At 41.3% G+C, this 13195-nt stretch overlaps 1 protein-coding gene across 5 annotated transcripts in view; it reads left to right on the plus strand.

Annotated features, from left to right (window-relative positions):
- The window catches only part of CAMKK1 (calcium/calmodulin dependent protein kinase kinase 1), a 199420-nt gene that overhangs the window by 157519 nt on the left and 28706 nt on the right, over positions 1-13195 (plus strand). For all 5 annotated transcript variants that reach the window (XM_038375692.2, XM_043499312.1, XM_038375694.2 and 2 more), the window contains 3 exons: positions 6581-6780; positions 7363-7416; positions 9827-9900. In XM_038375692.2, coding sequence (XP_038231620.1) covers positions 6581-6780; positions 7363-7416; positions 9827-9900 — 328 coding nt within the window. The remainder of the gene's footprint in view (positions 1-6580; positions 6781-7362; positions 7417-9826; positions 9901-13195) is intronic.

A 13195-nucleotide genomic window follows, 5' to 3' on the forward strand; every position in this document is an offset into this window, starting at 1 on the left:
GCAGGTGGGTACTGTAGTTGTAGGAATGCATGATAGAGATCTTGTAGGTGTTTGTCTCTGTCTGAGGGGTTGGAGCAAATGCGGTTATATCGTAGCGCTTGGCTGTAGACAATGGATCGAGTGGTATGATCTGGATGAAAGCTAGAGGCATGTAGGTAGGAATAGCGGTCAGTAGGTTTCCGATATAGGGTGGTGTTTATGTGACCATCGCTTATTAGCACCGTAGTGTCCAGGAAGTGGATCTCTTGTGTGGACTGGTCCAGGCTGAGGTTGATGGTGGGATGGAAATTGTTGAAGTCATGGTGGAATTCCTCAAGAGCTTCTTTTCCATGGGTCCAGATGATGAAGATGTCATCAATGTAGCGCAAGTAGAGTAGGGGCATTAGGGAACGAGAGCTGAGGAAGCGTTGTTCTAAGTCAGCCATAAAAATGTTGGCATACTGTGGGGCCATGCGGGTACCCATCGCAGTGCCGCTGATTTGAAGGTATACATTGTCACCAAATGTGAAATAGTTATGGGTCAGGACAAAGTCACAAAGTTCTGCCACCAGGTTAGCCGTGACAGTATCGGGGATACTGTTCCTGACGGCTTGTAGTCCATCTTTGTGTGGAATGTTGGTGTAGAGGGCTTCTACATCCATAGTGGCTAGGATGGTGTTTTTAGGAAGATCACCAATGGACTGTAGTTTCCTCAGGAAATCGGTGGTGTCTCGAAGATAGCTGGGAGTGCTGGTAACGAAGGGCCTGAGGAGGGAATCTACATAGCCAGACAATCCTGCTGTCAGGGTGCCAATGCCTGAGATGATGGGGCGTCCAGGATTTCCAGGTTTATGGATCTTGGGTAGCAGATAGAATACCCCAGGTCCTGGCTCCAGGGGTGTGTCTGTGCGGATTTGTTCTTGTGCTTTTTCAGGGAGTTTCTTGAGCAAATGCTGTAGTTTCTTTTGGTAACTCTCAGTGGGATCAGAGGGTAATGGCTTGTAGAAAGTGGTGTTGGAGAGCTGCCTAGTAGCCTCTTGTTCATACTCCGACCTATTCATGATGACGACAGCACCTCCTTTGTGCCAGCAATGCCCCTCTGCCATGTACATTGGCCAAACTGGACAGTCTCTACGTAAAAGAATGAATGGACACAAATCAGACGTCAAGAATTATAACATTCAAAAACCAGTTGGAGAACACTTCAATCTCTCTGGTCACTCGATCACAGACCTAAGAGTGGCTATACTTCAACAAAAAAGCTTCAAAAACAGACTCCAACGAGAGACTGCTGAATTGGAATTAATTTGCAAACTGGATACAATTAACTTAGGCTTGAATAGAGACTGGGAATGGATGAGTCATTACACAAAGTAAAACTATTTCCCCATGGTATTTCTCCCTCCCACCCCACCCCCCACTGTTCCTCTGATATTCTTGTTAACTGCTGGAATTAGCCTACCTGCTTGTCACCATGAAAGGTTTTCCTCCTTCCCCCCCCTGCTGTTGGTGATGGCTTATCTTAAGTGATCACTCTCCTTACAGTGTGTATGATAAACCCATTGTTTCATGTTCTCTGTGTGTGTGTATATAAATCTCTCCTCTGTTTTTTCCACCAAATGCATCCGATGAAGTGAGCTGTAGCTCACGAAAGCTTATGCTCTAATAAATTTGTTAGTCTCTAAGGTGCCACAAGTACTCCTTTTCTTTTTGCGAATACAGACTAACACGGCTGCTACTCTGAAATCTCTTTACAGTGTGTATGGTAACACCCATTGTTTCATGTTCTCTATGTATATAAAACTCCCCAATGTATTTTTCACTGAATGCATCCGATGAAGTGAGCTGTAGCTCACGAAAGCTTATGCTCAAATAAATTTGTTAGTCTCTAAGGTGCCACAAGTACTCCTTTTCTTTTTGCAAATACAGACTAACATGGTTGCTACTCTGAAACCTGCCATTACAGACAGTTGACAAGAAGGTGTCAGTAACAGTAGGGAGAAAGTATTGGGGAAATTAGGTTGGTCTTCAGCATGGTTACCACCTACATCACGAGTGGTTGTTTTGATATTCATTACTTTAAGAAAACAGGTGTCTTATGTTTTGCTTTCAGCTAATCAGCTGATACAGTAGATGACTGTTGGCTCATATTATTTGTCTCCAATTTGTTTGCACTATATAGTCATATGAGTCAGCAATCACAATCAGTTTTAGAGTTTTATTATGGTCTCTATTAAAACTGGAGATGGCCCAAGCTAAATGCTCCCGTACTTTACAGAATTTCGGACCTGAATCCAAAGTTTGCAGCTTCGTCCCCTTTCTAATTGGAATTAGCAAGTCACTTTTGTTTCATTCATGAGAGATCTTGAATTCTCTTATTTCCAAAGCTAGTTTGCTGGGAAATTATTTAAAATCTGATGTTTCTTTATGTTGTATGGATAAATAGTTCTTGGTTCTTTTCATAGGACCAGAAATCACTGGAGTTGTTTTCACTGACTACAGTCAAATCCTATGGAACTATATTTTATTGTTCCTTACACAGCACCATATGTACCAAATGCATTTCACAATAATGTGAGACCTGGGACTAACAGCTCTGTTTGCTCCATTGAGATTTCTTTGAAGAACTAGCTCCACCTCGGAATGGGTTTGCAGAGCTCTCCCTGTGTTTGAAATAATGTTGCAAACTCTTCAGGATGGAAAAACTATACATGGCCCACACTAGAACTGAGGACAGATTTCTTTGATTGTAGGCTCACCTCTAGGTCGTTTTATTACTTAATATAAGTAATTAGAGGGGGTGTTCTTCTGACTAGCAGTTCAGCACCAAATTATCAATTTTTGTAAATAAGAAACACACAACTGAAGTGAACAGAGTTCCTCCCATTTACATCAGCAGGGAATTTGGCCCGCAATATTTAGAAATGATTCTATTCTCATTTCTTTTTCTCATCAGTATGGCTTTTGCATATGTAACAGGAGGTTGTGTAGGGGAGAAGATGGGGGTAGTAGTTTAAATATCTTTGAATTAACTGGTATAGTGCTGTTATTACCATAGGCACTGACTCCATGAGTGCTCCAGGGCTGGAGCACCCATGGGAAAAAAACAGTGGGTACTCAGCACCCACTGGCAGCCCCATCAGCAGCCCCATGGATCAGCTCCTTCCCCTCCTCCCCAGCTCCTCCCACCTGCTGATCAGCTCCTCCCAGCTCCTCCCACCCACCTCGATCAGCTGTTCAGCGGCATGCAGGAGGCACTGGGGGAAAGAGGGAGGAGCAAGGGCAGGAAGAGGCAAGGGGAGAGGATGGGAAGAGGTGGGGTGGGGGCAGGAAGGGGCTTGAGGGAAGGGGAGGAGCAGGGGTGGGGCCTGGGAAAATCCCAAAGTTGGTGCCTCTGGTTACTACTATTAGAGAATCAGTGAATATGACCCTGGGTTGGTGCTCAGGAGACCTGGATTGGCCATTGACCAGCCATTTGACATTGGGCAAGTCACTTCACCTTTATGCTTGTTTCCCCACCTGCTTTCAGTGTCTTCTCTATTTAGATTGTAAGTCAAATTTTGACTAAGGCTCCTAAGCATGTAAGCTCTACAAGGGAAGGACTATCTCTCACCATGTTTGTATAGTGCCTGACACAATGGGACCCTAATACCAGTTGTGTTCTCTATCTATTACTATAATACTAATAAATAAATAATACTCATTTGCAATACTTGAACATAATGACTTGTGAACCATGTACACTTATGAGTCCTGTAGTTTAGTGAACTTGATCCCAGGTACAATTTATTATGTGTTTATTTGGAGTACTTATTATTTAACATTTTATATTGTGATTACACCCAGAGCCTACCCAGATCAGGGCCTAATTGTGCTGAGTGCTGTACAAACAAATCATCAACAACAGTTTCTACACCAAAGAGCTTGTGTTTACTATCTTTTTATTAGATTTCACAAAGGCAAGTTTTATTTCACAAAGGCAAGTTTTGTATTTTGAAATATAAATATTTATTTGACTTGGAATCACGTTTTACTTTGTTTTATGGATGAAAGAATAAAAATCCTGGACTAAATTTTCCCCTGGTGTAAAGTTCTATCGATTTCTATAGGCTTTAATTCCACAGCTGAATTAATATGACCTATATGTCATGGCCTGTATTTTTCTTGCAAAAATGTGTTAGGAATCTGAGCCCTCTGGCTTATTCTTTAAGAACCTTATATTTTACACCTGCATGAAAGGCATCTAATCATTTTCTGAAGGGAAACTGCAGTCTCATTTTGTTTCTTGCATTACCATAATGAAATGTCAGCTCATCAATAGGTTTGCTATGCAGCAGATGTCTGATAATAATTACTGTTGTCATAGGGTGTTTGGTGTTTACCCAAATTGTCTAGTCAGCCTCTCACAGAGTTAACTGATTCACATCACGATATAACTGCACAGCAACAGCAAATCTGGGACAGAATGACCACTGACGTTTCTTAGCACTATCCTGTGAGCATTTGTCTGGGAATTGATCCATTATGCCTCTAGATTAGCTCTTGAAGAATATTTACTAAAAGAATCTGTTCACTACTCAAACAGATGCACAATGATACTGGGTAAACACATAGTATCATACAAAGAAACCTCTTAGATCATTGTATGCCATTCAAGTGCTTATATAACACTTTGCTTTAGATGACAGCGACATTTCAGATAACCTTTTCTGAAAGTTCTTGTTTAAATTGAATACTGCTGTCACGATATTGCTATACAATAAATCTTTTTATAATTTCCTTCTTCCCCTTTACTCCAGGACATAGAAATTCCTTTTCTTACCACAACAGTATTGCCCCCAGGATAAACTGCAAACCAGTTAGTGAATTTGTTGTAAGGCTATCTCTTGACCTCGTGATCTACAATGATGAACTTTTCAACCTTATATAATTCAGCTGGATCTGATATTTGGGAGTGCTATAAACCAGTTAAGACTTAAGAGTCCATTCTCACTTGCCCAGGAAGCAGTTCATTCATTCAATCTAATCATAATTGCAATCTTTCCTATTGTAACATTTCAGAATGGAAGTCGGTTTCAAACATGACTTTGCTATAAAAGGGTTCCTATGACAATAGCTTGTAAGGCCACATTTCTGAACATGAGAGTGATCGTTATTTTCAAGGTTGGAATATTTTTTTCTTTCATTTTATTCTCTTTTAGAATAAAACATTCTGTGTCTCTTTCAAAGGTTCCTGTTTATGACACACCTAGAGCATGGTGGTTATTCTCCAGAGTTCTGGAATCAACAATCTGATTATCACTCAGGTTTAAAACAGCCTCTTTCAAACTGAAAATGTTCACTGTTTTTTTTTCTGATGTGTCAGTTCCCCTTGGCACAAGGATGCTAGCTTAGCCCCCTCAATCTTTCAGTCTTCTCGTGTGGGCATGTTTCATTCTGTGTGGGGGTCTAATGCTATGTAGATTAGCCAAGTAGAATTGCAATTTTGAGATAAACATCTAAAAAATGGAACCCAGGGGCTGCATCTCACAAACCTTTACTCACATGAGCAGTCCTGTGGATTCATTTGGGGCTAGTAGATGGAGTAAAGCTTTTCACCATCTGCAAGCCTTGACTAATTATTTCCTTCTTCAACAGCAAAACTCCCTCTCCCTGGGTATTAAGATCTCTGGGGCTGTGTCCACTCACTTTGGTTAATTACCTTTATCAGTTTGATTTTTCCCTTAACGTTTGTTCAGTGCTGGCGAAAAGTGCCAGATTGACAGCCCCGGCTGCATCTCAGGTGACACGCATTTGACACTCCTACCACAGAATGCTGCATCTTGATGGAGAGGCGCCTGATATGGGCCCTGGGCTCCCTGTTTCTGCAGGCAGCTGCTCCAGCCACTTATGAGTTTCACCACCCTCACTCATCCCCAGGATCCCCCAGCACACTTCAGAAGCCCCCATAAGCCTCAGCACCCTCTACTCCCCAATGACACAACAGGCAGGCAGAGTTGTAGAAAGCAGCTCTATTAACCCTAGAGTGACCAGCATTACTCGATGAGGTTATGTTGTTCACCTAGCAGCAACCCAGCCCAGGCTTGTATTCCTGGTCCCTTGCCAATCCCAGTCCCTCTTGAAATGTGACTGTCCTCCATTTCCACTCACCATCCTACTCTGGGGACTAAAGTCCTCCTTTTATGCACAGAACAGTAGTCCTCTGGCAATCACTGGTCCCCGGGCTGTGCTGGTATAAGGGATGACATGTATAAATAAAAATGCTTTGACTAATTTACACCATTTAAATTAAGGTTGCTGTCATTTTTAATACAACCACCCATGTTGATTTTATGGCCATTCAAAATTTAAGAGAAAGCTTCAAAAATACTAAGCTCAGCAAGGGAAAAATATTTTTTTATCTCCCCAAGGGGGTTGAACGACGCACACTGCAAAACAATAGTGGGTCAACAACTATTTTAGAAAGTATGGTGAAGCCCTTGGCCTTCTAAAGTCTGATGTATTGGCCTAGGCATTAGCTAACATTTTAGCTGTTCTATATTGTGGTTTCTTCCGGATGTGCCGGGTAGTTTTTGAAGAGCATGTTCCCATCTGTTTACAGTGCATTATCAGAAGATCATTCACCGGGACATCAAGCCTTCCAACCTGCTCTTGGGAGATGATGGGCATGTCAAAATAGCTGATTTTGGAGTCAGTAATCAGTTTGAAGGGAATGACGCCCAGCTTTCCAGTACTGCCGGAACACCAGCCTTCATGGCTCCAGAGGCGATTTCAGATTCTGGCAAAAGCTTTAGTGGAAAGGTAGGTCTTCGATCACCACTAATTAGTCTGAGTTTTAGGACCTGGGGAACATGAAAAGAAGGGTGGTTTCCAAACCATCCTCATCGGTGTCTCTCTGTTCACAGGCCAGGTAAAATAAAGAAGAATTTTTCTTTTATTATTGAGTCAAATCCTGAGGTCCTAACTGTTTTACTCAAGAAAAAACTCCCATAGACTCCAGTGGGAGTTTTGCCTGAGTGAGACTTCAGGTTTTGATCCATTATTGTTTGTGTAGGTCAGATTTCTGCCAGGCTTCGTCATGTTAAGTAGTGTCTTCCTCCACAAGTAGTCTGATTGAAATGAATGGGATTGTTTGTACAGTGAGGAACTACTGGATATGATTAAGGCTGGCAGAATCTGGCCAATAGCGGTCAAAGTGTGCTAGGTGGTTTGCAGACTTCTTTGTGTGCATATAGCAATGTATCTATCTAATTACATTGTTCAGTATCTATAAAATTGGGTTCCTAATGAAAAAGAGTTTATTTTTATGTATGAGAAAATAACTGGCTGATCTAAAATGTATCTAGCTGACCTAATTTACGAAGTGCAATTGCTTTCTTTCAGGCACTTGATGTATGGGCCATGGGAATTACTTTGTATTGCTTTGTATATGGGAAGGTAAGATGACTGTTGAACAATTGAATTTTATATAGGAGCTGTGGCTTGGTTATCATTAGACTGATTCTCCCACAAATAGGTGAAAAATAATAAACAAAGAGCTTGAATCTGAAAGCTCTCATTCTCCCAAATAGTCCTAATGAAGTCAGTGGGTGAATAAAGGTGACATCCATGCATAAAAATTCACAGGTCTGCACCATAGCTTACATCAGTGCCCAGATTGGCACCAGTGGCAATAATATTGACTCCCTCCCCCAAATATTTCCTAGATTTAGAAACAAATCATGCAGAACATGTGGAGAGAAGTATGAGTTTGATACAAAAGCTGCTCTAAAGTGCTTTAAATGATCCAGATAGTATGCTGTCGGTCAGCTGATAGACCTGTACAGGTTATGGTAATTTGCTGCATGAGCAAAAAAATGTTATGGTTTTGTAGGATCCTCCCAAGATCATGCAGGGCCCCACAAATCACACTGCACAGTTTCAAGGCTTTGTAGCTGATATGGCTATAATTGACTGGGCTAAAACATAAAGGAACAAATAGTTTTGTTACAGTTGTGATTGGTTTAACTAATTCAGGATATTTTATTAGTTATGATAACTGCGCACTGGGCTATTTCTAAAATAAATTATTTGCACCAAATCCTGAAGATAGTTGAAGTTGAGTGTGCATCTCTCAGGATTTTGCCCCCTGGTGATATCATTTCCCCATGTGTTACGGCATGGAGAAGACTGGAAGAGGTAAGGTAAATAAAACCAATGAACTGTTCTGTTCCAAGAAACCCCCATACAGTTGGCCTTGCAGTAAATACTGTGCACTCATTTCCCTTCATTTATAACTTGCCTTGGCTAGGCGGTTCAGGGGACAAGGCCAGAAAACCATCCCCTATCCCACCAGAAACAGATGTTCACACTACTGTCTTTGGACCAGCTGTAAGGAGCACTGCTGCATGCTCTGCCCCCTTGAGGTTTTCTGCAAGCAGAGTAGCTCAAGTAAAGGCCAGTCAGTCACAACAGCTCTGCTCCCGCCCACCTGCCCATGGTGCTCAGATAGGAAGAACCAGAATTTAGGCATATATCAATCAACTGGAAAAAGTTGCATTAAAAACAAATGTGCACTGAGCTCATGTATCTGAATTTAGCACAGAAAATGTAAAAAGGGATTGAAGAAGACTATTTTAGGCATCATATAGGTGGTTAGTGCCCAAGATCTGTAAAGCTGTTCTGTGAAGCATTTTTAAATCTGTTTAAGATCCTAGATCGTGAACAGTCTCCCAAGTAAATGTCATCCTTAAAACGTAATATATTTGAAAGCTGGGTCCTGCTTCGCTTACCTGTGAAGACTTGAAGCTCAAGATTCTGCTTCACCTGCAAAAGTCAGTGACATTGCAAACAGACAATACAGTCAGGGGGAGTGTGTTATGACTAGCTGTCATAGGAGGCCCCAGAACTATGAACTGACATCACAGCAGGCAACTAAAGAAGGAAGCAATTTTCCATGTATCATATAAAAATATACCCATATATTCTATTGAGTGGAATTCGCCTACTTGTGGAGGCTCCGTGCAACGTCCTCCTGACCAAAAATCCCCATGGTAGCCCTGCATGGCACTGGCTGACAGAGCAACACCACATGGAGGCTACACCCCTGTCTGTGTGCTATGAATGAGGGTTTCCCACCAGCTCCAGATAAACTGGTGTATAGGAGAGCATTGAGGGGAGAGGGGTAGGAATGGAACCATTGGATCTGTGCTTACACAAATCCAGTAATTGTTATCTAGAAGTCTAAATCAGCAGCAGGCACATTCCATAGACTGGAATAGGGGCTATGTGGTAACCCGCGGCGTTGATGCAAGTTGCATGTGTGCACGGTTGATTGGATTCCATCCCCTGGCCTTGGGTAATTTTCTTGCTTCATCTTTGTTCTCAGACTGGTGAATCTCCACTATTCATTTTGGAGATGAATTTCTTAATTACCCTTGTATGGTAAACAATAATACCTAACACTTATACAAAGTTTTTCATCAGTAGATCTTAAAGTGCTTTACAAAGAAGGCCAGTATTGTTACCCCCATTTTACAGATGGGTAAACTGAGGCACAGAGAGACAAAATGACTGCCCATGGTCACCCAGCAGGTCAGTGGCAGAGTCCAGAATAGAACCCAGATCTCTTGAGTCTCACTCTAGTGCTGCATTCACTGGGCAACCCTGCTCTTTTAAAATCTCTGCATTTAACTTTTTAAGTAAGGCATAACTCTGCTTGTGAGAGGTGGGGAGATTTTACTAACATACCCTGCATGTATCTTCTGGGTCAAATTCAGAAGAAACATGTAACAAAAGTATATCTGAATGGCAATTGCTAAACACTTGAGATGCCTAACAGCTGAAAAATCATTGATTTGTTTTGTAGTGCCCTTTTATAGATGAATACATTCTGGCTCTCCATAACAAGATCAAGAACAAGGTGGTGGAATTCCCAGAAGAGTAAGTAAACTTTACTGCACTATTGTAAAATAAAGTGCCGTCTGCAATGTTATTAATTGTGCAACATACATGATAACAGGTGGCTATCGTGCTGACTCTGTGTGGAGTTTTATGTGTGTATTTGTTTGTTCTGAGGTTTCCTGTCAGTCTATCCTATGGCCCCCATTATTGTAGTATCTTATTGCGTATTTAATATAAATATGTATTTGTATACATCTTTAATGTATTTATCTTCACAACACTCTTGTGAGGTAGAGAAGTGCTTGTTCCTATTTTATAGATGGGAAACAGAGGCCTGAGACTACGTGTCTTGCCCAGGGTCACACAGGACGTCTGTGGCAAAGCAGGGACTTGAATCCTGGGTCTCCAAAATCTAGCACTTTAACCACCGAACTATCTTTCCTCTCCAGCTGAGTTAGCCTCCCTTTGGAGGCTTTGGGGATGTTGTTTAAATTGTGTTGTCTCTGTTCTTTTTTTCTTTTGCTTGTTCTACATGCTATTGTTAGTAAAAGTGAGAAGTTCCATTGGCCAAATTCTGGCCATAAATGAGCACATGCAGTTTTCACTGAAGTCAGCTGGAGCTGGGTGCAACATATGTGAAGATAGAATTTTGGCCTTAAGTGACTAAACAAGGTTTTCCAGTGCTAGACCAAAACAAGATACTTGACTAAGGTTTGGTAGTGCCTGAGGTATCAGCATAGGGAAAAATATTTATTTATTTATTTATTTATTTACTTGTTTGGGTTTTTACAAAGTCTAACAAAAGAATAACCCTCCAACGCTCATAGCACCCTTAATCTTAAAAAATGCACTATAAAACAGCCACATCAGTTACCCAAGATCAACTCAGATAACCTAATGACAACATACATATATATAAAAACCAGAATCGAACCAACCCCAATACACTCCCCAGAGCACCAGCCTTGTCCAACACCCATCTCACAGACAAGAGAAGAAAGGTGGACCTTGCAGCATGTCCCGAATGCAGAAAAACTCGGGCTGTTGTGAACCTTAGGAGGAAGCATATTCCAAAGGTTTGGAGTGAATGGAGAATGCTCTGGAATCTGCCCTCTCAGTTATAAACAAGGGGCTTCAGCTCAGGTGCCTCCGTTAACCAGAGTGTGGCACTATGTGCAATGTTCACAAATTTTGCTGAAGAAAGATATTTATTCTTGAAGCCAAATCCAGCAGTTGACTACCCTCATCACTTATGATAAGCTAATAGTGTTACCGTGAAGTGAGTGGTTTTAGTGAATAGCTGTAATACAGTGATGGAGGCTACCAGTACATGGTGCCATAATTTCCATAAGGATTGTGTATAGAGAAGGAAACTCTTGAAGAAATGGAGAGATAATCAGAAGGAAGCTGCTGGAAGCACATATGGCTACAATCTATCTGTGAAACCTGCCATTGTAACAGAATTCTTCATCTCGATCCTTGTATTCTAGTAGAGCGCTGCAGGGTTAAGATATTCTACTAACTCTGCCTGCTAAAAAGGCAGAATAAATAGAGATACACAAGAGATGAAGCAGGATTCCCAATTGATTAGAAACTGCAGTCTGCCTCTTTGGCAGTGCCAAGAAAGTGTCACAAGCCCTGGCATCCCTAATGGTTTTCATAGTCCCTTTTTTATCACAGCTTAAGATCTAGGACTCTGTGACCAATGAAGCTAACACTTAATGCAACTAAATAGTAGTAAGGGAAAATAAATTGACTTAAGACTATATTAAAGAAGTCAGTAATTCAAGAGGCTGGAAGAACAAAGAAACCCATGGAAGCCAAATCCAGCAGGATAATAGCATCAGTCTAGAGGAATGTTTTCCAAGATGGGAATTTCACCCTGCAATAGTGGGTGGGCCACATATGTTCTGTTATGCCCAATAGTACAGTGAAATAGTGACATCTACAGCTGTCCTGTTGTTTGTGTCCTATAGTAATAATGAGAGTAGTTTCATGCTGTTTGTAACTATGGGGTTGGGTTTTTTCCCTCATTGATGACCATCCAAAAATTTGCTGTACAAATGAGACTCAGATTAAAAATTAATAGTTAATAATATATGAGGGGGGCTATCGTGGGAGCTCCTGTGAGAGTCATGTTGGTACCAGTGAGTGCAGGATATTTGGGTATTTTTTTTCTAGGGGAAGGGCAGAGGCAGCATGACCCAGAAGGCTCACAAGGATGAGTCCCAGGGGATACATGTGAAGGCTCTGTTCTCTTGACCCACAGAAATCAGTTGTTCTATTCCTGTCAGCTTGAACTAGCTGGCTGAAAAGTCTGTCTGCAGATTTATTAGACTCCTGGCTTCTGTCAGTAACCCCATTATGACATCATAAAATCAGCCAAAGCAATATTATTGTACTAGGGCATGTGTGCCAGTGATGTTTCCAGAGACAGACATGAGAAGATCCAAATGGAACATCAAATCTCAACTTCCTAGAATAAAATAAAATATCAAAACCTCTGATTCTCCCTTAGTTGAAGCAGTGCCCTATCTAAGCCGCTGAGATGCTGCCGAGGGACAGAAAGTATTTCTTCCTTTTCTTCTCCCTTTGCATGTACTGCAGTGTTGGAATTGAAATGATTGCCAGGTTTACCTAAGATAAATATTATTTTTATTATTATGTATTATTTGTATTACTATAGTGCCTAGTTTTGGACCAGAACCCCATTGTGCTAGGTGCTGTACAAGCACAGAACAAAAAAATAAATGATTACTTCACTATTGGCTCTGTTGTCTTCTGCTTCTCTATATTTACAGTAGAAAATATCTTTAATACTGCAAATTGTATCAAGTTACTTATGAATCATGTTGTGAACCTCTTGTGCTCACTGGTAGTTCTTCACACAAGTACTCTGATTTGAGTCAATGGGATTACTTGTGTTAGTAACCACTCACGAGTGTAAGTTTTCCAGGGTCTGATCCTGAACCAACCCCCCTCTCCCCACCCCATAAGAATCAGAATAGTAGTACCCTCTACTAAAGTCCTATGATAACAGAGGTAATAGAAGTCTGAGTGATATACTCTCATGACCCTGGCTTAGCTTGATGTGGGACACAGTAGAGCTGTACTACTGGATAATAATGTAACGCTACGTCCTTTGATACTTCCTGTGCATAATATTAATTGGGAATGAGAATTGTGTTAGAGGATAACGGTTGGCCTTGCAAAGGATGAAATAAAGCTGTTGAAGGACTGGATGTATGGAAAGCTCTCTTCCTGAATATTCACCTACACTATGATGGGGATTTTTTACTAAGTTGGTAACTAGGATGTAGTAAGGTTGATCCCA

Source organism: Dermochelys coriacea, chromosome 17 (assembly GCF_009764565.3).
Source record: "Dermochelys coriacea isolate rDerCor1 chromosome 17, rDerCor1.pri.v4, whole genome shotgun sequence".
Lineage (NCBI taxonomy): Eukaryota > Metazoa > Chordata > Testudines > Dermochelyidae > Dermochelys > Dermochelys coriacea.